Source organism: Balearica regulorum, chromosome 20 (assembly GCF_011004875.1).
Source record: "Balearica regulorum gibbericeps isolate bBalReg1 chromosome 20, bBalReg1.pri, whole genome shotgun sequence".
Lineage (NCBI taxonomy): Eukaryota > Metazoa > Chordata > Aves > Gruiformes > Gruidae > Balearica > Balearica regulorum.
In genome coordinates, this window is record NC_046203.1 from 2,707,981 (window position 1) to 2,735,234 (window position 27,254).

At 51.0% G+C, this 27,254-nt stretch overlaps 1 protein-coding gene across 9 annotated transcripts in view; it reads left to right on the top strand.

Annotated features, from left to right (window-relative positions):
* NACC2 (NACC family member 2) overlaps nucleotides 1-27,254 on the top strand; it is a 61,328-nt gene that overhangs the window by 26,850 nt on the left and 7,224 nt on the right. For 4 of the 9 annotated variants that reach the window (XM_075772885.1, XM_075772879.1, XM_075772883.1 and 1 more), the window contains exons 2-3: nucleotides 14,923-15,849; nucleotides 25,392-25,559. In XM_075772885.1, coding sequence (XP_075629000.1) covers nucleotides 14,985-15,849; nucleotides 25,392-25,559 — 1,033 coding nt within the window. In that variant the 5' untranslated portion in view covers nucleotides 14,923-14,984. Of the gene's footprint in view, nucleotides 1-2,490; nucleotides 3,084-7,802; nucleotides 7,925-13,354; nucleotides 13,454-14,922; nucleotides 15,850-25,391; nucleotides 25,560-27,254 lie in introns of those variants that run through there. The other 5 variants (XM_075772882.1, XM_075772881.1, XM_075772887.1 and 2 more) reach the window with 5 other exon arrangements.

Genomic DNA, 27,254 nt, shown 5'->3' on the forward strand with positions numbered 1-27,254 from the left:
AGTTCACGGTGCTCCGTACCGCGAGGGTCGCATCGCCTGTCTCGCTGACATAACGTCATCTCGGTGGGGAAAAAGCTGCCCGTCCTGGTCCCAACCGCCGGCGGCAGGAACCGCTGCCCACCGCTGCCTCGGCTCACGGGCACCGATCCTGCCTGGGACTGGGGCAGGTGGAAGCTGCTCTGAGCAAAAAGGACAAGGAGGAGTTTCAATCTGCACACGGTGAAGCCAGCAATTCAGTAAGAAAGGCAGGTGCGCAGGAAAACGCAGATCGAGTGTTGCTAGTTCTAAGAGCATCACCGTGAAAAGACTTTTTTTCCTGTGTCAGAAAGCGCGACGGCAATGCACCGCGGCCGGCGGGGCTGGCAGGAAACCTCGGGCTCTCTCCTGGGCACCGCCACGCTGCCCGCTCTCGGGCTACTCCACGAAGGGTGGCCGTGCTGTCGTCCTGCAGCCGGTCCTGCCGTCCTGAGCCGCCCAGAAAAACTATTTCTGGGCCGGAGTCCCTGGGGCCACGTGCCAGCACAGCCGCGGCTCGGGGGCTCGCGGCATCGGCCGGCCCCGCGTCCCCACGCTGCTGGTTAAATCGCTAATTAGATTCCATCCGAGCAGCAACATAAACCAGGAATAAATGGACTTGGCTTCATAAACTTAGCACTTAAATATTTTCCCAGGCAGGAAAAAAAACATTTGCTTTCCATGCAAAACATATAAATCTTGGAAAAGTTCCCGAAGTTGCGTGTTTAACTGTTCAGATCTGTGCGTTTGTAGAATAGAAGTGGTTATTCCCCTGCATAATTATTTTTCTTTTTAAAAGGAAGCTGAAATGTTTGCGAGGAAGACATTTTAAGCGACTGCTGGGGATGAACAAGAGCGAAGGGAGAGTCAGGTTTAATGATGATTGTTTCGCTTTGCTTTATTGCTGTTGGAAATGAAGCACCTTCTCCTCATCCCCTCCCCGCAAGGACTAACCACAAATGCCGCTTTTACCGTCGTGTTTTGGGGCCGTTTCTGCTTGTCTTACGAGTTTTATTGAAACGTGTGTCTGGTTGCTAGTTTCTTTTCAATCCTACCAAGACACAAGAGCTGTTACTGGAGTTTATTTAACGCGATGGAGTCTTTGCATAGTTAAAATTGCGGATGCTGTACCAAACCCAGGCTCTCTCCTTCCTTCCCGCCGGCCGCGGTGCAGAAGACGCTGCAGTCGGACGCTCTGTTATTTAACGGGTGTGGGCGAGGGGTGAAAGGCACGGGGCGGCGCGTGGCGGGGAGCGGCCGTCGGTGCCGCTCGTCCACCCGTTCCGTTTGCTGCGGTGAGGGGTGCCCGTGGGAAAACGGGGGGGGGGGGGGCTGACACCCAACGTGGGGGGCTCCTGCCTCCGGGCACCGGCTGCGCTCTCGCCCAGGACGGGGGTTCCCAGAGCGATGGGTTCTGCAGGTGGATCCGTGGGTTGTGTCCTGCGCGGCCCCTCCCTTTGCTCACCCCGCTGTGGCTGTGTAAATACAGAGATACAGAGCAGAGCTTCGTTTTTGCATAAAATCACCGTTTCGCATTAAATCCCCGAGGAGATGCTGCGGAGAGCCGTCGCCGCGGCTGGCGGGATGCGCAGCCCGCGTTGGCATCTTCCTGTCCCCGTCTGGGGGGGCAGGGGGCGGTGGGGGGGGCAGCACCCCCAGCCCCGCCGCACTGGGTGCAGTTAGGGGGGAGGTGGGTCCGCGGTGACCGTCCTGCCTGGAACAGGTCAGGTTTTGGCACGAGCACAAGCGACATGAGTTTGGCGGTCTCTGTATTTGACGAACTGTCAAAACAAGATTATCGGGGGGTTTCGGAGCTGGGATAAGGTGGGGTTGGGGAGCACCAAGAAGGAATTTGCCCAGGACGGCGTCGCGCTGGAGGATGCTTTTCAGCACGTTGACCCTTCACGAGCACCATGAACACACGGTTTGAGAGAAGCTAGAAAATAAAACCGCACAACTGTCTCCTATGCAGAGAGAAAACAAAAAACCCCCAAAAATCGTCCTACAGCTTCTTTCCATGAGCACTTTCTGCATGTTTCGCTGTCATTAACAGTCACCGTTCCGGAGGTAGAGATGTTTTAATTTGTTTGTGTTCTCCTAACACCTTTCTGTTTCATAACAGTAATCACCTCTCCTGGTTTGGCCGGGAGGCAGCGGTGTCTGCCGCGCTCCCTGTAATCCAGGAGTGAATCAAAGCAACTTTTTACAAAACAAGATTCTCTCGCTGTTGCAAAAGAGCTTTGGGGAAATCTGGTTTTTGTGGTTAAGGATCTTACTCTGATGCACAAGGAAAATTATGTGTAGCTTTTATTTGGCCCAAAGGATTCTTACAACATTATCCGTATTTCCTTTAATTTGTGGGATTTCTAGTAAATGGGCTTAAAAATAGGTCCGGGCAAGATGCCAGGGTACATACAAACAGAAAAAAGCTTTGCAGGCTGCGAGCAGCTCACTTTCACTTCTCCATGGGTGCGGGCTGGGGGGACGGGGCAAACGCTCACCTTTTGGGGTTAAATTTAATGACATCTCTGGAATTCTTGGGAAGTCAATATTGCAGAAAAGATCTTTTAACTCTTTAATAGAACCGGTGCAATACTGTTGTTGAGCCGGACACAAGTCTGGAAAGGGGCAGGACGAGCTGTAGCACCAGGGGAGGACAGGAGCTCGGGGGTCCCGGGGGGGACCCTCACACGCGCCCCTGGACCCGCTCCCTGATGGGATCTGGGGACCCCGCAAACCCGGCATACAAGGAGGAGCAGAACATGGCGATGATACACTTTTTTTTTTTCTTTCCTTTCAGCTTTTCATTCTCAGAAGTCTATTTAAGCCTTTTGTGAAAAAGGAAAAATCTAATAAGGGAGAGGCTGTGGCTCGGAGCCGCGCTCCCAGCCGGGGCGACTGCCGGGTGCCCTGCTCCCTTTGGTGATATTTAGCTGGCTCTTTCTTCAAAACCAGTCTCGGTTCAAGTGACTTAAAAATGCATTTTTCCCTGGGGACAGCCACCCACAAAAACCTTTCATTAAGACGTAGTGGGTTTATGCTGCTGGAGTCCCAGCGGTAAAGGGAAGGTAAGTGGGAAAGGATGCTGGCCACGCCGTGCGGCAGCCAGCCTGCCTCGCTCCGCGTTCCTCTGCCGGGCAAGGGCACCTGCAGCTTCCCAAAACGTGTGGGTTTTGTCCTACTTTTGCAAAATTTAGTTCATTTTAATTAAATCTTTGGGCGTAAATCTGTAAAATTTTATTTTATTTTGAGTACCGTGGATGCTGGTATCTCTCTGTTGCGAGTAGCTTCTTGGGAGATGGATGGAGAGGAGGAACGGGGAGATGGATGGAGAGGAGGAACGGGGAGATGGATGGAGAGGAGGAAGGTTTTGAGCTTTCTGGGAGCAGCAGCAGCACGTTGGATCGACGCAGTGGGGGGGGGAGCGGCGTCGGGGCATGGGGAAGGGTGGGAGTGTGGCAGCGGGGCCAGGGCTGGGTTGGGGCTGCAGCAGGTCCTGGGGGTCACGGCCACGAGGAACCCACCTTGTGGGGACCGGTGGGTGGGTGCAAGCTCGCACCATGCCCCTGCCAGCGCTCTTGAACTAAAAAAAGTCCACTTTCACATGTTGCTGTGATGGACTTCCATAAAATCAAGAGGACCCTGGTGCCTGATGCAGAAACGAGCTTGTTGAAGGGAAATTATTTATGCCATTGGCAGCAACGTGCTAACAGCACTTCTCATCCGAGGATATCGAGTTGCTTTACGGATATTAAAGCTTCTGATGCTTCTGTGAAGTAGGGGAAGCATGGTTAATTCAGTTGTACAGGTGAGGACACCAGGCCTCATCTCTGCCCCCCCCCCCGAGCTCAGCCTGGCTCCTCTCCTGTGCCGGTCCAGGACTGGGACTGCGCTTTTCCTTAGACAACGGTGACTTCAGAGTTCTTGTGGGAACCGACCCTCCGGGATGGCGGTGGCTGGGGACTGCAGTCCAACGAGCCCTTAACCACACCGCCCGGCCCCTCCGTACCCTTTCTGGGGGAGGCAGGGGAATTTGCTCCAGTCCTTGTCGGAAGGGATAATGCTGGGATGCGCCTGGAGGGCGCCGGGCTCCGTGACACCGAGCCTTTCCATCGGATGTTACCACCGGCACTTGGATGGGATCTTGAGCCTTTTCCATGGGGTGGGTGCCGGGGGTGGGTGCCGAGGGTGAGTGCCGGTGGTGGGTGCCGGGGGTGGGTGCCGCAGCAGGCACGGGAGCACCGCGGGGCAGCTCCTGGCTCTGAGGGCTCTTCTGCGCTTCAGGAAAAAGCAGAGCAGAGCAAACCACCCCGGGTTACCTCGGCACGGTTTCGGTAGGTTATGAACAGAAAGAACCTGCTTCTCGTGGACGGGGAGCTGGTGGGCGCGAGCACCCCACGACACCTCTTTTCTCCTCAAACCTCTGGGTTTAGCAGCTTCCAGCCCCGGGGCCGATTTTCCTCCCGCGCCGGCTCGTGATGCCAAAGCCCCGACCTCCAGCCAGCCCATCGCTGTAGCAGAAGTTTAAATTCAAGCTGATTCTTCAAATTTACCTCCTTTGCTGGAGATCAGCTTTCCCGGCTGCCCCGGAGGAAAAAGCTCCTGTTGTTTCTTCAAAGACCAAGGTTAAATGAGCAGCTGCAGCACAGCTCGGTGGTAAATGCAGGTTTTTAGGGGTTGGGGAGATGAGCTGGTTGCAGCCGGGGTCCATTGCCAGGGCTGGGGCTTGGGCGCGTGAGCTGCCGTCTTAAAACAGCGTCATCCCCGCTACACGTGCCTCTAAGCCCCTTTGATTTTCCTTTTTAAAAATAATTGGGGTTGGGGGGGGTGTTGGGGTTTTTTTTTGGTTTGGGGTTTTTTAAGATTTTTAACTGAGACACAGCAAATTTAATATTTTCTGTGTCTTGGATGTGTTGTGATTTACATTTGATTTTAGGCATAATTAGAAATGCAAGTAGAGCGCTTTGTGTTTTACCTCTGCTTCAACTATTTATGGCATGATATGCAAATGAAGCAAGCTATGAATATTAAAGATTAGAGTATGTTACAAAGTATCACTGTCTTTAATGAGTTCGGTAATGGGCACAGGCTTTGCACACCCTTTAATATGGAGGTATTTTATGTTGTGTGCCGGCTCTGCAGCTATCGATGTCGTGTTCGGTTACATCCCGGGAGAGCGGGGCCGTGATTTAAACCCTCTCGAGCCCCAGCTCGGCTGCAGGAGGTAGGTGCGATTTCCAAGCGTGCCCATGACAAAGGCGGCTGCGGCTGGCGAAGGGTGTTGATGGATTATTTCACAGAGACTGTTTCGGTTCTCGTCTAGGTCAATCCGTTTCATCTGCTGCAGCGTTGTAGATGGATCTGAGAATATGAAAGCGCTCGTCGACCTTTCAAGGTGCTTTGCAGCACTGGGAGGGAATCTTAAACACGCTCCTGCCAAAATGGAGCTGCTGCCTCTAACATCACAGAGACCCCAAGAAATTAATTTTGCTGTTCCTCCCCAGTTAGGCTTATTGACGGAGAATTATTTTAGGGTTTATTGACACATCCGGAGGCATTTGAAGGAACATCTTATCTACTGGATAGCAGAGGGCTGGGAAGCGGGGCTCCTCGCGTTAACCCTTTCTTGCCGTAGGAGTCTGGGCAGCCCGGTTAGCCCGGTTTTACCTCTAAACCAGTGAACAGTTTTATCTCTAAATTAGCATCGTAGTTCTAAAAGAGGAAGGTAAGGGCGTTTTGGGGCGCTGCAATGCGTACGGAGATTTCATCCGCGGGTAATCTGAAGAACAAACTTCTGCTCGAGCACCGGGGTCCCTGCGGGATGCAGCGGATGCTGCGGGGTGATGCCGGGGGGGGATGTGGGGCTGCGGGAGGTGGGGGAAAAACCAGCCAGATAGGGAAAGCAACGGATTTAATGCCAAATGGGGCTTGGGGAGGGTGGGCGGCGGGGAGGGAGAATGAAGCATGCCCCAGGGAGCGTGCTTTTCACATTTGAGGTATTTAAATTACAAATTTTGATGAGGAAGATTGTCAGCAGTATTCAAAACAGTGCTTAAATTCTTTTGAAACACTGTCGAGCTGTGCTGTGGCAGTTGAAAAGTTTGGCACACAGGAACTTGGCCCAGAAGTTACTGCTTGGGTTTTTTTCCTTTAAAACTCAATTCATCTGTATTCAAGTATCCCACATGCTTAAGAAAAAAAACCCCACCAGGCTCATACTGGTTTGAGACAGACCCTTGTGTGCGAGGGAAGTTGCAGAAGTGATTGATCTCTAATATTAGGGGGTTTCATTGTCGGTTAATGAGCATTAATAACTATTTATACTTGTGTATTAAAAAAAAAAAAAGAAGAATTCTGTAGTGCTTGTGTCTACTCATAAAAACAACCAGCACTCTAAATTGGGATTTAGAGCATGCTCGTGATCCACTGGATTATTAATCCATATGCATTATTCAGACCTACTTTTTTTGAGGGATCGACTGGTGTTCGCTGGCATGGGGTCAGCTCGGTGGTCGTACCCTCCGTCTGCAGCATGTTGTGAACGTTGGGGAGACTTTCTTACCTCCCAGCTCTGACCCTCCTCTGCTGCGTGAGCCTTGGTTCCTCCGTTAAGCCCCCAAATTTAAGCGCTGTATCCTGTGCTTGAGCTAGAGCTGTGCATCAGCGGCGTGGCCCGGGACGTTGGCTGTTCGGCTGCGGCACAGCAGCGCTAAACTTGTTGGCTCTGAAGATGCACTTGACCATATATAATATATAGAAAAAATAAAATAATAATATCATATGTAAAATATATATTGACCATATATAATCTCTATTATAATATCATATATAAAATATAGTATTCTGGGCTGCAGTATCGTCGGGGGGTGTTTTAGGGCGCGTTACAGAAATAGTGACATTCTGAAGCTTTGGGCAGAATGTGTTGGACCAGTGAAGGGTTTTGTTGCAAGAGCAAAGTCAGAAATGAAAAGCCGGTGCGGAGTCTCGCATACGTTCCTGCCTTGATGCTGCGATCCTGAGGGTGGGAGCTGAGTCCACAGGGAGTTTTCCCCCTGGGAAGGGGGGGAGAGAGAAGCGTTTGCTGAAGTGTAAGCAATGAATGCGATGTATGAAAAACGTGAGTCTCCTGCTGTGTCCCCGTTGTCCTGGGGAAAGCGGCCATCAGGTTGAGGTGGCTACCTCAGGTCACAAATTTTAGGTTTCTCAGGGTTTTTGCCCAATGACCAGGAAGCTCAGTTTTGAAGAACACCCTGTGCAATCTAGTATTTGCTTCTATAAACCTGGAAGTACAGAGTTAAATTTCTGTGGTCTATACCCTTCCTTTCCTGCAAGCTTATATTTCCATTAAGGATCAAGCTCAGATGCAACTGTAGCTTCGCTTTATAGAGTATTAAAAGTTTAATGTATAAATGTCTTCCTTTGCCAGAACTTTTTGGCAGTGTTGTTTTCCAGTGCTGAAATTTCTGCAAAAACATGGAGATCCCAATAGCTGCAAGGGATCAGCTGCCCTTGAAGGGTTAATTGTATTATGCCTACTTTTTTTTTTTTTTTTTTTTTTAAAGCAAGGAGAATAAGCTGTAGCCAAAAGTAAAAGTCATTAATTTTAAGACAGAGATGTAAGCAAAGTTTCCTTCCCCTCTGCAGGTTGGTCAGGGTAGGCTATGCAGTAATTGAAAAGTAAAGGCAATTGAATTACAGGCTCCTGTCCAAACGGAGCGCGATTTTTTCTTCTTCTTTTTTTTTTTTTTTTTTTTTTACAACCTCCATTGCATCAGAACTAGGCAGTATTCCTGATGTTCTCATGTGTGTTAATGCTGACTCACAGACTAACTTGCACAAGAAAAAAACACACAGGCAGCTCCACCATACTAGGTAATGAGCTCTAGCAAGAAGCAGCGTCTGATGTTTTGTAAGCTTTTTTAATTGACCTTTTAAGATATTTACTTTATTTTAAGGCTTTCTGTTCCGTAGTGGCACGATGGTAGAACTGAGTCATGCATGTTATATATTGCTAGCTCTGCTGTTGTGTCCTAGGAGTGAGGAGAATACAATTCAGCATGGCACTTGTCTTTTTGATGTGTTACGGATGGGAATTAATGTTTGCGATGGGATGCAGGCAATGCACGCTTTGCGGAAGGCATGGTAATGGGGTGCTGTATGCTTGCTGGTGGATGTAACTTAGTCGGGGTCTTGAGCTTGTATTAGATTGCAAAAAATTAAATTCTGCAGAATAATTGTATTTTTTTTAGCCATGTCTCTCCTTTACCCTTTTCCTTGCAGCAAACTGTAAAAACCCTAAAATGTTGCTTTTTCTATTTTTGTTTCTCCTTGCTTTGAGAGCTCTTAAAATCAGTGATAGATAAGGGGAAAAAAAAAAAAAAAGCAAACAAAATACCCAAACCCTAATTAAAAAATAATGGCAATAACACGCTTCGCCTTGGCTGAATGACTGCACTTTTTGTCACCCAGCAGCCTGCCGGGTGGGTGACCTCGAGCGATGGTGTTGCGCCCAGGCTGCCGGTGACTCACCTTGCAGCAGGACGGAGCCCGGGGAGCCGGTGCCGGTGCTGTGCGGGGGGTCCCCAGGCTGAGCCCCCAGCACCCCATCCCCGGGCTGCCCTGGCAGAGAGGGGCTGTGGGTGCCCGGGCTGGGCTGCATCAGCAGCGTTCATTTAATTCACTTTTTCAGCTTTTTTTTTTTCCCCCCATTCCTCTGCCCGAGCCTCCGGGTCTTTTACTTTCCGCGTGAACTTTTAGGGTTCTAAAGCCAAGGTAGCTCCGTGCCGCGCGTCTGCTGCGTGTGCGTGATGTGTTACTCGGGAATATTTGCAAATTCAGTTTCTGCTGTCTTAATAAGGCAGAAATAATCTTTCACCCATTGCCACTGGCTGCTACACTAAAAATAGGGTACGTTAGCACTGCTCGCTGCTTGCCACTTGCAGCATTTCAAAAATAAATACTTTGGAGCTGCAGAAAACAAATGCTGCAGAAGAGAAAAGGAGTCTCGGCATGACTGTCATTTGATTACCAAACTTAACCTTTTTTTTTTTTCCCCCCCCCCCCTCCTTTCCCCTGCCAAAGACGGGCATTAAACTGTGCAGGCATTCGCGGCGTTTCACATTTGTGCCCCAATCCCTCTCCCGTCCCCTCCCCGGGTGTTCTCAGCCCGAACCCCGCCGCGGGCAGAGGGGAGGCTCGTTTTTGGGGTGGGGGGTGCAAAGACTTCTCTTTTTTTGCTTCTCGGTCCCCCGGCACAGCAACCCGCAGTGCATGGGGAATATGCACAGGGTAGACCCGAAGTGCAATTTTATTTGACTTTATTTAACTATTTATTTTATTTGAGGCGTTACGGCGGCTCTGTGCTCAGGGAACGGTACTTTGCCACCGAGTTTTGCAGTTAGCTGTTGCGTATTTTCCTTTGGGCTTATGTAAAAAGTGCATTTCCTTTTCATTAAAAGGGGGGGGGGCGGACCCCCAAACCCCTGCAGCAAGCTGGGCGGGTGGCACCCCTGTGCCCTGGGGGGGGCTGGGGCGGCTTTGGGGGGGCCCCTGCCAGCCTCAAATCCAAGGGTGGGATTTTCCCCCCCCCTCTCCTCATTTACAGAAGAAAGGGAAGTTTCCTTTGACCCTTTGGGGCCTTCAAGGGCAGGACTTTTCATCTCTTTCCTTTTGAGGGGCTTCGGCTGGGTGGGGGTGAAAGCCCTGGGCCGCTTTGTCTCCCACCCCCGGAGGGTCCTGCTGCCTTTGTCGCTGCCCCGCGCACCTTCTGCGGGAAACTCGGGGCTTTGGGGATTTGGGGGGGTTGGGTTGTTTTTTTTTGGGGGGGGGGGGGGGGGGGCAGAGTGAAGTCTCCAAGCCTCTTTGTACATTGGCTAAGGAAAAAGGCAATTTAAATACATTACCTAATTATTTCTGATTACTCCTGGGGGAGCTCTGATGCCAGCATCTTATTCCAGGTCGATGCTTTTTTCCTTTGTTGTTGTCGCCTCACCCCGACCTTTCAGGCCTCGGAGCAGGAAAATAGTTTAGAAAAGAACAAACCTGTTGTGGTTTGTTTGGTTTTGGTTTTTTTTTTTTCCCCCCAAAGCATGCGAACGCAGAAGCTGAGAATTCTCAAACTCTCGTGGAAGTTGTATCAAATAACGGCTGCATTTTTTATGAACTTCTTGTGACAAAGGCTATGACTTTACAAAAATCGTGCAGACATGTACAAATTGTCCTGGTATATCCAAGAGCTGGAAAAAAGAGGCTGCCATTAGAAAACAAAATGATGGTGTTCTTGAAGGGTCACATATTTTAAATGATCGGGGAGGGGTTGGCTGGTTTTAATCCAGTTTTGTCCAAGTTTTCCCGTTTGGTAGGAGGTGGTCCATTTGATGATCTGTCACCTGTAGGACATGGCAGCCCGAAGGGGACTGGATGTTTTTGGGGGGCTCCTCGTGCACCTAGGGGCACGGCTCGGCTTGGGAGACGGGATTGCAAAACGCAGTTTACCTCTGTAATTGCTAAGGTCGTTTTTCCTGCAGCACGGTTCTTCCCGTGTCAAATGGAGTGAAGCCATTTCAAGCCATTCAAAAGTCACTTGGTGCTCTACTTAAAAAAAATAATCATATGCAGTAGAGGAGATTTTGAAGTTAGACGTTATCAAGGGTTATTGCATTCACTATCTAGTCATAGTAATATTTTGTTGCTGTTGTTGTTAGGGCATGTGAGGTCTGGTGGTGAACTGATTCTCCTTGGCTTTCAAGGGTGGTGAGCAGGTTCTCCTTGGCTTTCAAGAATGTCATCTTTTATGTCTTGGATTTTTGGGGGGGTTTGGTTTGTTTGTGGTTTTGGGGTTGGGTTTTTTCCTTCTTCTATAGTCTGGTCATAAAAAGGCAGGGGCAAAGCAGGGAGAAACAAAAATCCAGCAGCCCTGACCCACGGTTTATTGAAGTGGTTTGGACCTTGACAGCTCGCTGGTACGGCTTTGCTCACGTTCCTCGGTGCTGTTTCTAGACCTAACACAGTTACTCTTTTTCACCATTTCCCTGTGAGCACATTTCAAGGCCTTTTTTCTTCAGGAAAACTGGAGGTTTACAACCTCACCGAGTGCCACCAGCAAGCTCACCCGCTCGCTCGGCCACTTTGTGACCAGCAGCTATGAAATCTGCTGGAATTGGAGAAGAGGCCTCCAGGAGCTGGAGTGATGTGACTTTGGGGGTGGGATGCCTTCGGGGTGGTCCGGCCAGGCTGCGGTCCTGTGGAAGGCATACCCTGGGAGGGGTCAGTGGTGTGGAGCATCTTGGTTGAAACTCTGATGTCTCATGGGAGGTTTTACATGAAATCTGCCGGTAATTTGCTAGGCTGGAGCACTCTGGTGCTTCTTACAGGCTTAATGTATCCTGAACCGGCACGATTTTGGTGTTTATAGAGACAGACATGAATTTCTCCTGGCTTGCCTGGCTTGTTTATAGAGCAGATTCTAAGCAATATTAATAATTGATATATATTTTAAGTTAGTTTGTTCTGCACTACCAAGCTGTCCTTGGCTGGTGCCACTCGTCCTGCCACGCTGGGTCTCTCTGAGGCAGGGGGTCATGAGCAGGTCCAAGGAGGTCCCATCCTGTGCCTCACTGGTCTCTCTTCCAGCTCTAAGGGAGCTCTTGCTGGAAAAAAAGAGGAGATCCTTCTCCACGCACAGTCTGCGATCCACATGGACAAGGCTTCCGTCAGGTTCCTGAGTGTGTTTCTGTAAAACACATTTAATTTCAGTAATTTTCACAGATCCAGAGTGGATTTGCATTTGCCAGGGCAGACTCCTTTCCTTCTCCAACAGAGGTTGGTGGTGTCATGGTTGGAAAAGGTCTTGGGCTGTTGGGCTTGGCTGTTGTGGTGTCATCTCGGACCTCCTCGCAGATGTCACCTCGGTCCCCTCTCGGTGCCTTAGCCTCCTCGTCAACACCAGGCAGAGATCCCATTGACCTGCCACCGGGTTTGGATGAACCCGTTGAGCACTCCCAACGCATGGAGGTCCTGGAGGTCCTCGGCTGAGAGCGTCACGGCTCTGCCAAGCACTGGGAGGCTGCGGGTCCTGTGGGATGCCGAGCAGACGTGTTAGTGCCGTTTGCTGGAAGAGCAGGGGAAGGCAGCCAGCCCCCGGGCGCTCGGGAGCGGCAGCAGTTTGCTGCTGTGGAGTTGAACTTAATGCACCAAACATCTGTTTGGAGGGTGGAGGCAGAGGTACGACCGCGATCGGCAGGGAGGCGTCGCACCGGAGCATCACCGGCCCTGTCTGTGCTCCCTACGGTTATTCTTCTCTAAGGATGGCTTCACCTCTAATCTCTTAAATTTTAACTGTGCGTGACCATCCGAGCAGAGCCATTGCAACAAATCCGAGAGCGATAGCAGAAATAAAACCGCTCTAGACAAGAGAGAAGTAAGCAAAGTGAGGCCCCACCCTCTTTCCCAGAAAAAAGCAGCAAACATGCTCAATAAATGCGTAGGTAATTTAAAATCTGAATCCAGGAGACAATGTGACTAGGATTTCATTACTTAAGCAAATGGATTTGCTTTTAGTGGATTCAGCCACAGACTGCAAGAAGCTTTCCCCAAGGGGTAAACATTTTTCCTGCATTTGAAAGGCTTTCTTGGGGGGGGGGGCTGGGGGGGGCAGGAATCAGGACTGTGGCTGCCCAGGGAGCACCTTTATTTTGGGCAGATTGGGGCATTCCCAAAGCTGTCCTTTCGGGCAGGTGGTTTTGGGGAGCCCCTGGTGCAGGGCGCTGGGGGGATGCTGGGGCAGGTGGGGTGCCGGGGGGACGCGGGGGGATGCTCGCCGCGCCTTCCTCCGGCCGCAGGAGTTAACCAGCAGCAGTGCCAGCTCTGCAGACTGTTTGGAATAGTTTAAATGCTTTGACACTCTGGATGTACTAGATGGCAGGGGAGGCAGTTTACAGCGTAATTCATATGCAAAACTGCACTATAAATTTAAAACCTGTCTCAGTTGCCGTGGCACCACTAAGCATTTCATCAGCATACAGTACAGTATTTCTGCCATCTTTGTTTGCATTGCAGTGACTCATCAAAAGTCTGTCTTGTACCAACACTGAGAGCATTCCTCTGGCACTGATATTTCTCTGTTTTTAAAGCTTCGGTTTGAAACTGGCATTTACTTCAGGTCCCTAATCAAAGGGCTCTATTCATTGCAGAGAGCAGCCTGAATGTTAATCTGCATCCGGCCTATTCATTTAGATGCTGCGCGCTGCCGGGGAGATTTGACTTGGTAAAAGCTTGAGCTACAGCAGATACAAACCCAGGGTTTGATACTATATTTTTTTTTTTTTTCCCCTCCCCTGAGCGATCGTCGTCGCTGCGTATAGCGTGGCGGCCGGGGCGATACGGAGGGACGCAGAGCCCCTCCGGTGAGCGGCTGCGCTGGGGACGGGCACTGCCGAAGGTACGTTCGCTCCCAGCCAGGCAAAGGGACCGGGAACTTCCTTGCTCGGAAGAATTTTTTTTAACCATGCAGATACAATTAAATTGGCTCCAAGTGTGTTCCCTTTTCTTCCTGTTACCCCGTGGCCTTGCAGATAGGACTTTTTTTTTTTTTTTTTTTCTTTCCCCAGCAGTGGGAACAGAGCAGCTCTTTGTGGGTTATTATTTTCTTTTCAGAGATTTTTTTTTTTTTAATCTTTCTCAGATACACTACTTTTTTTATTTTTCTTTACTTTTTTTTTTTTATATAGTTCTTACGAGCTTTCACTACTAGTTAACCGTAGTTTTTCTTCAGTAGTATTGAAGGCAAACAGGATTTTAATCCTGGACTCTTGCATGGAATGGGAGGGGGGGACAGCCCGGGGGGGGGGGGTTTGGGCTCCGGCTCGTGTTGGTGAATCCGCAGTGATTTGCTTCGCTGGAGTTTCAGTGCACGGGCTGCGCTAACGCTACCTGCTCCGCCGTTGCACGGGGCTTGCGTACGAGCTCCCTTCGAACGCGAGGCTTTATTTGCTCGGCGAAAGGAGGTATTATCCCCGTGGCCAAAAGGTACGGCTGGCCTTAAAGAGTGGCCGCGGTGGGATGCAAAGCCGGAGCCGTCGCCTCGAGCCCGTTTCGTGGGAGGTTTTTCGGAGGGTCCTCGATGCCGCTCGGCTGGGGCCGGTACGCCGGCCAGGAGCGATGGGCTGGGGGGGCCGCAGGAGGGGCTGGGCTGGGGCTCCCCCTGCCCCACTTCGCATTTAGGGGAGAAAAATTAGAAGACAACTTGGTAGGTGGCTCGCTGCGGCATGTCTGGTTTGTTTTATTGGGGCTCAAATATCTGGCTTAATTTGGAGATAAGCCTCGTTTTGTTGGAGGATAAATCTGTTGAGAAGGGGTTTAACTGTTGAAATGCTCCCTCTTTCTGGTGCAAATGGGAAGATTGCTTTTCAAAGTGCTTTTTCCTGGGAGCTGTCGCTCGGGCAGAATCCTGTATTTATTTCAGGCAGAATGGCACATTGTTTCATAAATATCTTTTCTGTAGTTTCAACATAGCTGCTGGTTGTTGTGTTTCTTATATAATGCTACCCGAGATCTGTCTGACTATCTTACGTTTGCTTTGCTGTTCACTTCTCTCCCATTACCGTTCAGATTTTCCTGCATAAAGTAAAAAAAAACCCGGGGGAATAAATCAGTGGTGCTTATTTAAACAGACCACAACTTGAAGAAAATACTTGCATTTTTGGAATATCCTTTGCCATCTACCAATAGCGTTTCCAACGTTGTTTGACAACATCGATAAGTAATTTTTATAAGCGATTGCTTTTCCGCATCGGCTCTCAAAGCTGAGCTCTGAGCCTTTGATGTCGGGTGAGGTTCCTTTGCTTCCGCCTGCTTTGGTGAACTGTCTAAAAACGCTGTGCCTCTCTCCCTGTCTTCTCCGTTTTTCAGATGTGCCCTACTTTGGATATTCCTGCATTGAATGTCTGAGGAGCTCCAGCCGATCCTGAGCCATGTCGCAGATGTTGCACATAGAGATTCCCAACTTTGGGAACACCGTTCTGGGCTGCCTGAACGAGCAGCGGCTGCTGGGGCTGTACTGCGATGTCTCCATCGTGGTGAAGGGCCAAGCCTTCAAGGCACACCGGGCGGTCCTGGCCGCCAGCAGCCTCTACTTCCGAGACTTGTTCAGTGGGAACAGCAAAAACGCCTTTGAGCTGCCGGGTACCGTCCCCCCTGCTTGCTTCCAGCAGATCCTCTCCTTCTGCTACACCGGGAAGCTGACCATGGCGGCGAGCGAGCAGCTGGTGGTGATGTACACGGCGGGCTTCCTGCAGATCCAGCACATCGTGGAGAAAGGGACGGACTTGATGTTCAAGGTCAGCTCTCCCCACTGTGACTCTCAGACCACCATGATCGAAGACCCCAGCTCCGAGCCACAGAGCCCCTGCAACCAGCTGCAGTCGGCCTCGGCGCCCTACGTCATGTCCCCCTCCATGCCCATCCCGCTCCTCACGCGTGTCAAACACGAGAACCTCGAGCTGCAGGCAGCTGCCCTGCCCGGCCTGCCCGGCAAGCGGCCCCTCGAGCCCGGCGCCCGGGACGGGGCTGGCGGCGGTGGCCCCAACGCCGGTCCCCTGAAGCTCTCCCGCGTCTCCTACTACGGGATGCCCAACCTGGCCACCCTCATCCCCAACGTCCAGCAGGTCCAGTACTCGCAGGGGGAGCGGACGAGCCCCGGCGCCAGCAGCATTCCCACCACCGACAGCCCCACCTCCTACCACAACGAGGAGGACGAGGAGGACGACGAGGCGTACGACACCATGGTGGAGGAGCAGTACGGGCAGATGTACATCAAGTCCTCGGGAAGCTACTCTGGTAATGGACGGTCTCTCTCCTTGGGTTATCTGCTCTCCTTCAGTGCTTGCTTGGTCCTTCTCCGGCCGGCACGGGGAGTTTGGGGCTCGTTCGTCAGGCTTTTGGCTTCCAGGGCTTCGTTCGTTTGTTTACGTAGCATGGCGCAGAAGGCGGTGCACGTGGTGGGCCCGGTGCTGGTGTCCGCGTACGGCGTGGGCAGGTGCCCCCTGTGCCATCGCTCAGGGACTGCGTCCCCAAGCCCAGAGGCTCTTTAGATCAAAGAGGCTGCGTCACCCGCCGCGGTCGGCTTAGCCCTTCGCGTTTTGGCTGAGGCTGCCGACAAGCAGCCTGGTGTTACGGGAGCCGTGCGGTGGTGACGCCGGCCCATGGCGATGGCGGAGCTCAGCGGGGTCGTCCGCGAGGGATGGCCGTCCGTGGAAGGGAAGCGTCAGCCCTTGCCGGCCTGGCGGGCCTTAGGTGGTCGGTCTGGGAGGCAGAGGCACCTTCCCTCTGTCCTGGCCTTTTAGAACAAAATTTTTTAAAAAGTGATGAGCACGTGACATTTGGAGGAAAGGAGAAAAACCTCAAATACATCTTTTTCATAGATGTTAATTAGGGATATCTGCAAAAAGAAGAAAAGAAGGACTTCCATGCCCACTGCCTGAAGTGACCCCCCCTTTCCTTTGCCAGCCTCGCCCAGCGCATCGCTGTCAAAAAGGGAAAAGCGATTTGGGAGCTTCTTGCTAATATTTTTATTTCTCTGTTAGGTGAGTCCCTGGGCATGCCTTAGACAGAGGAGGTGGCTTCGCTGTGGTGGTGCTCAGCCCCGGGGCGGGCGCAGGGGCACGAGGCCCCTTCCCTCTCGCTTCCCGTGCAGGAGGGGGCTCGTCGGGCGCGCAGCCCCTGTCCCCGGGCACCGGGGGGGTACGGAGCCAAGGGCTCAGGACCAGAGCAGGGGGGGAGATGCTCGGCTGGGTCTCTGGCGTGCCTGCCGAAGCTGGCAGCGTCCCGTGCGGAGGCTCGGCCTCAGCGCAGTGGCCTCCCCGTCGGAGCTGCGGGGGTTTGCGGTGGCAGCTTTTATCCGCGGGCGCTCCCTGGGGAGGGACATCTTCCCGCCGGCTCTGGCAGCACGGAGCATCCTCTCACCTGGAGCCGCTTTCCCTGCTGCGGTTCTGCACTGAAATTGCTGGGCTAGTTTTGCAAAGATTTAACTCTCGTTTGTTGAAGAGCTGGCATGCTTTCCTCACGGCCGTTTGATTTTATTCTTAAGCAAAGGAGAAGATTTGACAGATAGGACCATTTCTGTTACCTAAAGCCAGGCTTTCCCTAGTCCAGAGAACAGGCTCATCCCCAACGCTGTCCTGTCCCCCCCAAAGAGCAGGAGCCCAGCGTCGCCTTGGCGTGTCCCTCTGCCAGGTAGCAAGCAGAGAAGCAATATTTTCCAAGCGGTTTTATAGAATCATAGAATCCCAGAGTGGTTTGGGTTGGAAGGGACCTCACAGCCCACCCAGTGCCACCCCCTGCCATGGGCAGGGACACCCTCCACTAGCCCAGGTTGCCCAAAGCCCCATCCAACCTGGCCTTGAACACTGCCAGGGAGCCAGGGGCAGCCACAGCTTCTCTGGGCAGCCAGTGCAAAAGGGGGAAAACATACTGGTACCAATGTTATGATTTTAATATTAGAATTATTTGTTGAGAAAAGTGGCCAAGCCAGGTGTAGAAAACGAGCCTCAAAAGCCTGTCTGCTCTTGGCCGCACGTCTGGTCCCAGCGGCTGGTACCGGGTGGGCGAGGAGGAGTGGGACCAGGGGATGGGGACGAGGTCGGGGTCCCCTCCCCAGCTGCCCACCCGTGCCCCGGCTGCTGTTAGAGTCAGAGCGAAGAGAAATCGGGCTGGTTTTGTTTTTATTGTGCTTCGCACTTCCCCGCTGTAGAGCGTGCGGTGAGTAACGCGGGTTTGCTGGGGCTCACGGCGTTCGTCCTCGGAGCAATGGGGTGATACCCTTGGACACGGCGTTTTCCTTCCCCGTCACCGGGCCAGTTCGTGCAGAAACAGAACAAAATAAATACAGAAGGCGAGGGCAGGACCAGCCCCGGGACGGTGCAGGAGCTATTAGGCTGTACGTAATTCTTGCGGCGCGGGAGTCATCCCAGTTGGAAAAGGGAAAATAGGAGCAGCTTTCTCGGGTGTCGCTGGTGATGCCGTGGCCACCCAGCCCTCACGCCGGAGCCGGGCATCCCACGATAAAGTTTTCCTGCTTGGTTTCTGTAGGGGGAAGACTTGAACCGTGCCGTGATGCTGAGGCAGGGGCCGTGCGGGGAGGAGGCGAGTCGGGAGCACGGTGCCGCCCGGCCCTGCTGTAAGGCTCTAATATACCGCATTTCTGCTAAAATATCTCTTCTGCACCAGCACGTTTCAAGGGAGTTTCCTGTTTTAAATAAGCCGGCTATAGTATCAGGCTTCCTGGAAAAGAGGGTGCACAAAAAAAAGAGATTAAAAAAAATAAAACCTAAGCTATTCCATTATGGTTTGGGCTTGTACAGCTAACTGTGTTTTAATTACTCGGGATAAACTGTACCCTCAAAAGGTGCAGAATAATAAAACCATAAGATGGAAGAGAGAAAGCCAGCTAATCCCGCTCCTGGCATGTAGATCCCGACAGCCTCACAAAGGCCTGGGGGAGGGGGGAGCCCTTTAAAATAGTGATTGCCAAGGTTTCCAGGAGCCCCGTTTGTAAAAACAAAAACAAAGCCAGAGAAGAGCACAGCAGATGAAGCCCTGAATTTCAGAGAGGGTTGTGTTGGGTTTTTTTCTCCTTCATTTTCTCTGCTTTTTCATTCCCCGGCCGAAGCGTTGACTGAGCTAATGCCGGCGAGTCTGCAGTGGGACGCTGGTGGCTGATGCTCTTCGCTTCCCTTGAGCATCACCTGCTTTGAGCATCACCACCCACCCAAGCTCCCAAGGCCAGGCAGAGTGGGGCAGGACCCCCCCGAGCCCGGGGGGTCAGGAAGCCTCCCCTTGCCCCAAGGCTGGGGGGATTTATTTATTTTTGTTCACCTCTTTATAGTCAGAACCAAGGTGAATCTCCCAAGCTGGGGTCAGAGAGACAAGGAGCTCATCATCACCTTGGCCAAGGCAATGGTAGAAGAGGGAGTGAGGAGGAGGTCTCGTTAAGTGATGTGTCTCCTGTGGTGGTGGCACTGGTGTGACGGACCATGCGGTGGTGACATTGGTGTGACGGACCATGCAATGGTGACACTGGTGTGATGGACCATGCGGTGGTGGCACTGGTGTGACAGACCAGGACAAGTGTTGGACCTGCAAAAGGAGAAGCAGATGAACGAAGGGATAAGCCCAGTCTTAAACACAGGCTGATGGGAGGGCTAGGTGTAGGTGTCAGTAGACGGGGTGGCAGCTTGCAGAGGGATGTAGGAAGAGGCGCGTCAGCTCCCACCGGCCTCCGGCCACGTTTGGTGGCCGCAGTGTCACTGCCACTGTCCCCATGTCTGCCTGCTGCTGTGGCAGGCTGGGAGCATCGTGGTAAAATGGCTCCTTATTCTGTAACTAGGTCTGGTCGTGCAGAACATGTGGGCCTTGAGGACACGAGTGAGACTTAATGAGGTTTCTAGCATCTGATCTGAGGAATGCACAACTCCAGAAAATATTAAACAAAAGCAAAGTATTTTTATCCTTGTTAATTACAGCGTCGTGGGCCTGATCTGAAGTGGGTTTCAGCAGGACTTGCAGATGCTCGGCGTTTTTCTACACTGAACCGTGTTCTTGTCAGTCAGCTCGCTGCTTAGCAGATGCAGTTAATTTAATTTTGACAGGCGCAAGCGAAGTTGCGCGAGGGTCCGTCCTCCTCCCCTGCTGCTGCTGCACCCGTTTGCAGAGGAGAGAAAAAATCTTTATGCAGTGAATGGCTGGAATGTAAAGGCTGGACTTGAAAGTTATGAAATCCCAAACTGACAAGAGCACGCTTCATTAAAAATTCATCTAAAATAGCCATTATAGAATAGTTGTGGTAATTAGCTGAGAGAATAGTTTTCTCTCCTGGCCTCTGATTCCTGACAGTAAGGATAGAGGGCAAGAAACAACCCAGAATCCGTAATGAGCGGCTCCGGCACAGCCCGTGCGGCATCCCGAATCGAGCCCGGGAACGACCCGCTGCAACAATTTACGTCGTGGCTCGCGACGCCAGGTAATTGCAGCCGTGAGAGAGTAGCTGGTTCCAGCTGTGGAATGGTGATCTGATCCTGCGAGGACCAGTGCCGTGCGGTGGCCGGTCTGACACCGTGCTGCGTGCGGGGGATGCTCGCGAGCAAAGAGCTAGTGTTATTTTTAGGAAATGAAGTGGTCAAGAGAGGATGCCCTGTTTATTCACCAGAGCTCTTTTCCTTTGGCTTTTTGTTGAGGGTTGCAAACAGCCCCGCTGCTGGAAGCGCCGCTGCGTGCCGATGGGAGCCGGCCGGCGCCGGCATCGCCCATTCCGGCATGGGGATCGGTGGCGCTGAGCAGCCGGAGGAAGGCAGAGCCCCATGCCGGGGGCGCGCAGCCTCTGGCCTTTTTTGGCATTAAACTTCCAGTCCCTGTTTCCTCACCGTAAAACACAGATGTTTAATTTTAGGCTGGCAGATGTTTCACTCCTGGCTGAGATCTGAAGCGAAGGCAAGATAGGGGTATTTATAAACCAGTAATATTTTTCCTATACTAATTCCAGATTACCTCCCTGTATAAATAGGTCACAAATCAAATCTCTGCATTCCGGTACATTGTTATAAATGTACTATTCGTAAAACGTAAACCATCCCAGTTGGGACTACATCATATATCTGTCCCACGGTGCGTGCGTGCGTCCTCTGTGGTGCAGGTTTACGTACGCAGGCAGATGCTGGCGATGCCGGGGCTGCGGTGGGGATGCTATTTTTGGGGTAGTCCCACTGCCAGTGGAAAATAGGCTAATGGGATAAAAATGTTTGTAAAATACTGCTATTTGGAAAGAAACTTCTTGCTGTGTAGAGAACGGGGGAGAATTATCCACGCGTTTGCATACGTGGTGACTGGTGCTGGAGGAGATGGAGATGGTTTTGTAGCCATTGTGGTGGACCAGGGCTCGTGACTTGTGGTTCCGCGTTGGGGCTCTGTAAATGTTAATGTTTGGGTGAGGGTCCGTCACTCGGATATTTCTGTATCTCGGAATCCCATTCCTAAACCAGAAATAGTCGTTTCTTACCCACAGGAGTATGTTGAAGTTTGTATCTAGTAAGTGGTCAAGAGGAGAACCCAGACTGGTAGGAATTGGGTGTTCATGAATAATTTTGAAGCCCTGGTGTTTGGATTGTCAGGAGCTAAGGAAATCAGTCAATAGTGGTGCCCGGTGCGTGGCCAGCAATTCCCAGCGCTGCCAGGCCTTGAGCAGCTTGTTGCCCATCACCCATGAGGGTTAACGGGAGCTCTGTGGGCTCAGCATCTCTGGTCCCAGGCACCTTGGGTGGGACACGCAACCGTCCTGGCGTCACCGAAACCATCGTGGGCTCAGCAGGAAGGTGGTGTAACAGACCTCTGAGCCGGACGGTACGTTCTAGGGACAAGGAGGACACGTGCCCCAAGCATCACGCAAAGCCCGGAGCCGTGGAGCACCGGTGATTCCCGCGACTCCGGCTTTCCTCTGAGCACACACTGATGAGTTGGCTTGAGGTTGCTTCTTCAGCCAGAAAACCCGGGGATATTTCCCATTCTGGACCACTTGTTGCCAGCTGCAGCATCCATATAGGTTTGAGATCAAAGTGTATATCTGAATAAATAAAATATACCAGTGTTTGGCTGGCAGCTCGCATTGCTTCCTCTGTAATGATTTCCTGCCCCTCTCCGCTAGCTGGTAGGCTCCTTTCTTGGTTGAGAACAAAACTGTATTAAACAATACTTCACATTGTTTGCCCTTTCATTCAAAGGGAAGGAGCCGCTGCCCTCTGAAGATACAAATTAATTAGAAGCGAATACTATCCTGTTCTTCAGAGCATAAAGGCCAAACAGACTGGCTTTCTTTGAAAACATGGGACCAAAGTGTCTCTTGTATCCTGCTTCTTTACATAACCGATTGCTATCTGCTGAATTGAGGTGGCACTGAAAGGCCTCAATCTTCGGTCGTTTTTTGTTTAGTATCGTTGAATTTGTGCTAATGCTTTAATGGAAACAAAGTCCAAAAAAATGATTCATGCCCATGTTTAATAAGAGAGTTACAGACAGCGAGCCAGCAGGACAGATGCAACCAAAATAGAATAGTGGATTGAGTTACACTTGGTCGTTTTAGCCCGAATTTTAGTTTGTTTTGTGAAGTATTTGATTTCACAGGAATAAATGTAAACTTCTTGATGGCTGCATGTGTAGGAAGTGAAATGTCTTCAAAAGCAAAGAATTTCTTCGAGGCAGGGTTGTCACCAGCCAGCGTGGCAGCGTTGTCTTCCGGAAAAGCTGCTTTTCTTTCAGGGAGCAGGTTTGACACCGAATCCTTCAACGTTTCTGCGGGAAGGTAGCGTGGACACGGCGCTTGTGCTGATCTTTCTCTTGCCCGCCTCGTTACTGCTACCTTAGGATCTTGCCCATTATTGCTGCCTCGGGATGTTGCCCAGAGAAGCTGTGGCTGCCCCTGGCTCCCTGGCAGTGTTCAAGGCCAGGTTGGATGGGGCTTTGGGCAACCTGGGCTAGTGGAGGGTGTCCCTGCCCATGGCAGGGGGTGGCACTGGGTGGGCTGTGAGGTCCCTTCCCACCCAAACCACTCTGGGATTCTGTGATCTCTTTGGCTACAAAATTGGTTTTTTATTGAGCATTTGCCTATGGAGAATGGTAGAGCAGGTAGGTTTGTCCTTGTCCGCTGTGGCTGTTTGCCACTTGGATCTTGAAGGTGTTTAATTTCTTCAGTCTTGATGAAGACGCGGGCAGGAGGAGGGCATGGCTGACAGCCGGTCGAGTCTGAGTTCTCTTCTCTTGCCGTTACAGCAATATTGGGTCACGAGCTGCGACGGCCTTCACCTGCCTCTGAACTCCATCCCCTTTGGGGTGTTGAGTGCAACTTCTTCCCTGGAGACCTACAGCCTTTATATCGCTTAAAAAATAACTGGATACCTCTGAGAAAGTTTCTGAGAATCCGTACCAGCCTGCCCAGCTTCCCTTCAGCAGCTTAACGTCTGCTGGTTTTTAGGTGGTGATGAATATCGTGGGTGCTTTTGACCCGAGTCATTAGTTAAATGTCGAAATTAAATAATAAAAATGCAGTTTTGCACAACCTGGGCAGAGCGTTGTGCTTGTGAGGGGTCGCGATGGTTTTCCTGCTCGTGCTGGGCAGCTGAAGCGGTGGCTTCACCGAGAGCCCGGTGCTGCGGAGCGCTCGCCCTGACGAGCTGCCTGCAATTAGCAGGACCCCCGTGCACGGGCATGGCCTCGTCCTCGCCTGCCCTGTCGCCCGACAGCTCGGGGACTTGCGTTTAGCACAAAAAGCTGTTGCCAAATTCTATTTTACCCCCAAAGGTGAATGCTGCTACCTTTTGTAGCTGCTCTTGAGGACCTTGGACGTCCCAGTCTGGTTTCTGGGATTTATCGGCAGAACGATAGCTCCTACGTGGTGTAAGGGATTCTCCCTCTTAGTTCAGCCGGTGCGTAACCCGCAGAGGACTCCGCGCGGTGGTGTCCTCCAGACCTGCTGCTTCCTCTGCCCTCGGGATTTGCATTTATTTTGCAGTGGCCCTTTGCTGTAGCCTGCCTGGGCGTTGGTTCCCCCACACCTAATGCCCATCTGCTTTTGGTTTGTTTAAGCTGGTAAAAATACTGGTATTCAATAGATACACTCTGCTTATCACTCTTTGAAAGCATCAGAAATATTAGCAGGTCTTTTAGATGCTCCTTCTGCATGAGCAGATGATGACGCCCATCTCCGAGGAGAGGGTGTCTGGGTGCTTGGGAGCGCTGTTGAACGGGGAAACACCGCGGCTGGTGGAAAGTCCGCGTGTCAGAGGGGCTGCACGTCGGCGCCCCAAAGCCCTGCCGCCTTGCATAGATAATCGGGCCGTGATGGCAAGAGGAGTTAGTTTTAAAACATCACGGGAATTGTTCTGCTGCTGTTGGTCCTTGCCCGCTGAAGGAAACGCTGCTCTGCCGAGGTGCAGCTCCGCGAGCAGGAGCCGTCCTCCTGGTGCTCCAGGCAGGAGGAGCGGTGAGAGCGGGGATGCTTCCAGCCCCGCGCCTGCGATAGGACGCCACGGCACCGCGCAGCGTCGCGGGTCATGTCCTAGTTAGAACACTGCTCCCATTGTACGGGAGCCATCGCCCTTTGGTTACTGCAGCAACAAGTCTGCAAAACTTGTTATTTTATCTAGAGAGTGGAAAAATGTCCCCCCAGAACACCAAAATAATTGCAGGAAAAGACACCTCTTGAGTAGGAGACATTTTGAGTTCAGAAACGCTAATTGCTGGGATTTTTTTTTTTTCTTCTCTCTGTATTCACAGATATTGAAGCACAGAGCTGGGTTTGATTTTATGCGTGGCACGTGCCACGTTATCAAACAGTTTTGGGAAAAAAGATGGATCATTGTAGAGCTGGGCTGCCATTCAGAACTGTAACTGCTCCCACCGTGTCCCACTGCAGCTGGAGTTGATTGATGTACACCCGTGTCAGCCTCTTTTGCTGTCAAAAATTGTAATTTTAAGCAAACCTGTGGACTTGCACTGTAAATGTGCTTTAGAAAGTGAATCCTCTGTATGCCCACAAGACCCAGGCTTGCACGGCGCTGGTAGTACAGCTCGGTAGTTTCAGCTTTTCGACGTTAATGGTTGCTGACGGGCTCCGGGGGTGGTACGTCAGGGCATGAAGTGAAGCCACGGCCGTGTCCCAGCAAAACCTGGTAATTTGGTTTTGAAGCCACAGCTTAATAACATTTTTTTGGCTTGTTGGATGGGGTCTCTTGTTAATGAGAGGAGAAGTTAGCCTGCGAAAGGCAGAGTAAGAGAAGGTGCTTCAGGAGGTGAGTTGGAGCTTGCGGGAGGTGCCGTCCTCGGAGGAGTAACGATGACCTTTCTCAGTGCAGGGGGTATCTGCAGAGTCTGACTTTTAACTTCAGAAGGAAAAAAAAACCACATCAAGAGAAGTAGTTATGGTACTGATGCAGGTATTTATCAAACTTGGGCAATTGATTGCCTGTTTTAGAAACCCCCGGTGAAGTCATCTGCCGTTCTTCTGGGAGTGTTTGGGGAAGCCAGCTCCGTATGCTGCGTTTCTAGAACGATGCCAGCTGTGCAGAGTTGCCCGTTTTCATAAATGATTAACTTAGGAAAAGTTAAAGCGTAATTAGATTCCAAGAATCCCTCCGCAGAACCCGAACGCGCCCACAAGACTGCTGTGGTAGGTGGTGGGGGAGACCCGGGGATCTTTCCCGATAGCCCTGGCGAATGGTGGTGCTTCTGGAGGGAGGACTATTTCCAAGAGCTACGTGAAAAAATCAAAATCTGGCCTTCTGTTAATGTTGTGCCTGCATAATAAACTGTTTTAATGGTTTTCCCTTTTCGTTTTTAAGTTGCTCAAGAGAAGCCGGAGCAGATCCCACTGGAGAACCGCTCCTGTGTCCTCATACGACGGGATCTAGTTGCTCTCCCAGCCAGTCTTATCAGTCAAATCGGGTACCGTTGCCACCCAAAACTCTACTCAGAGGGAGATCCTGGAGAAAAACTTGAGCTCGTTGCAGGTAAGGAAGGGACAGCTTTTCTTTGCTCGAGAATGCCTGGGATCACGGATGTTTGCCTTCTTGAAATGGGTTCTTCATCTTGTACCGTTGCTGGAGTCGTGCATCTTGTGTGCCCTTGCTGTGTCTTTCTGGATTATTCATCACCAATCATCTTTTAAAAAGTTCTAAGTTTCCTTTAATTTGCTGATAGAAAAATGTGTCATTAACAGGATTTATTCAATTGAATTAATTTAGCATTTTAATTGAATTCTCCAGCTTGTGTTCTTCCTGATTGGTGTGGGCTGCATCGCAATTGTGTTTTGATTTAGATGCACAGATCTAAAAAAACCAAACCAAAAAACCCATTGCATTATAAGATTTACAAAGCAATGGAGATAAAATTTGTGTCAGCGAGCAAGCTTTGAAAAACCTGTAAAAGTTGTTTGTTTGTTTGTTTTTTTAAATTGGGGGTGTTACTAAACTGTGAAACGCTGCAGTACGAAGGAAGAGAAGGAATTGGGTTTGGTCCTTTCTTCTATCTTTATTTTCATTTGGGGGGGAATTTACAATATCAGGAGAATTCACTACGCTGTGCAGGAGTTATGCCCAACTTGAGGTGGAAGATGGTCCGTTCAGCTTTTAATGATACTGGTGGTGTAGAGCTGGATGAAGAGTGAAATCTGGTAACCGTGCCAGCCTGCAGCCCGGGTACCCGAGTGCTGCGTAGAAAACAGATGTTTAATTGGGCTGTCCAGATCAAATTCCAGTTTAAATAATTATATTCTGCTTTTATAAGTTCCCCCCAGCTTCTCTTTGCTGCGGTAGTTCTCTCAGCTTATAGCTTGTGCTGTCGTGAAGTTTTTTCCCTTGGATGTAGCTACGTTGAGATGAAGCGATCTTTGCACCACTGCCCGTACCTGCTGCCCGGGCGAGGAGCTCTAATTAATACCTGTAAAGCCCTTGGTACAAAAAGGACACGTGGCAGTGCAATCAATCCAAATCAGTTGCCTTTTCTTTCTGGTCATTTATCTCTTGGTGAGTAGCACGATTTTATTTTCAGTCTGTAGAAGGAATGTGGATTTCAGAGGATGCCCAGAAAGGTTTCCGTCAGATCAAGGATGGGTCTTTGACGGAAGGCAGGAGTAAAACCACACGCTGTAACACAGTGTACAACCACAAGTATTTATTTTGTATCTGGAATATTCATTTTGTACCCATTTACATTTTATGTGAGACTTCTTAAACCCATCAAGTAGTGTAGGTTATTTTCACAGTGAGAGCTGCAAATTGGCTTGAGGCAGCTCTGCTTGATTTACATTTTTCAATCTGGAAAAAAAGTAGATTAATATCTCTAACCGATAGTGGCTGCCTCGGTTATTTTTTATTTATTAAAGTGAAGTTACCCTCGGTAGCGTCTGGTGTTGCCTCTGATGGCTTATCTCTCAACATAGCGCTGCCAAGGAAAGGCTCCGCAGCTAATTGCTGTCTCCAGCCTGGTGAGTCCTGGGGCAGAGCTTGACCCCAGAGCACGCGGGAGGATCCCGCAGCAAAAGTTTTCCTCAACTCTCCATTCAGAGTATTTTCCATTTGTCTCCAATTTTTTGTGCCAAAATTGATTCTGCAAACTTCAGCAGCTCTCTCCGAGAGGGTCTTCAGCAAGCCTTGCAGTCACCGCAGTACATCTGATGGACAGGTACCGCGCGTGGAGCATGGCGA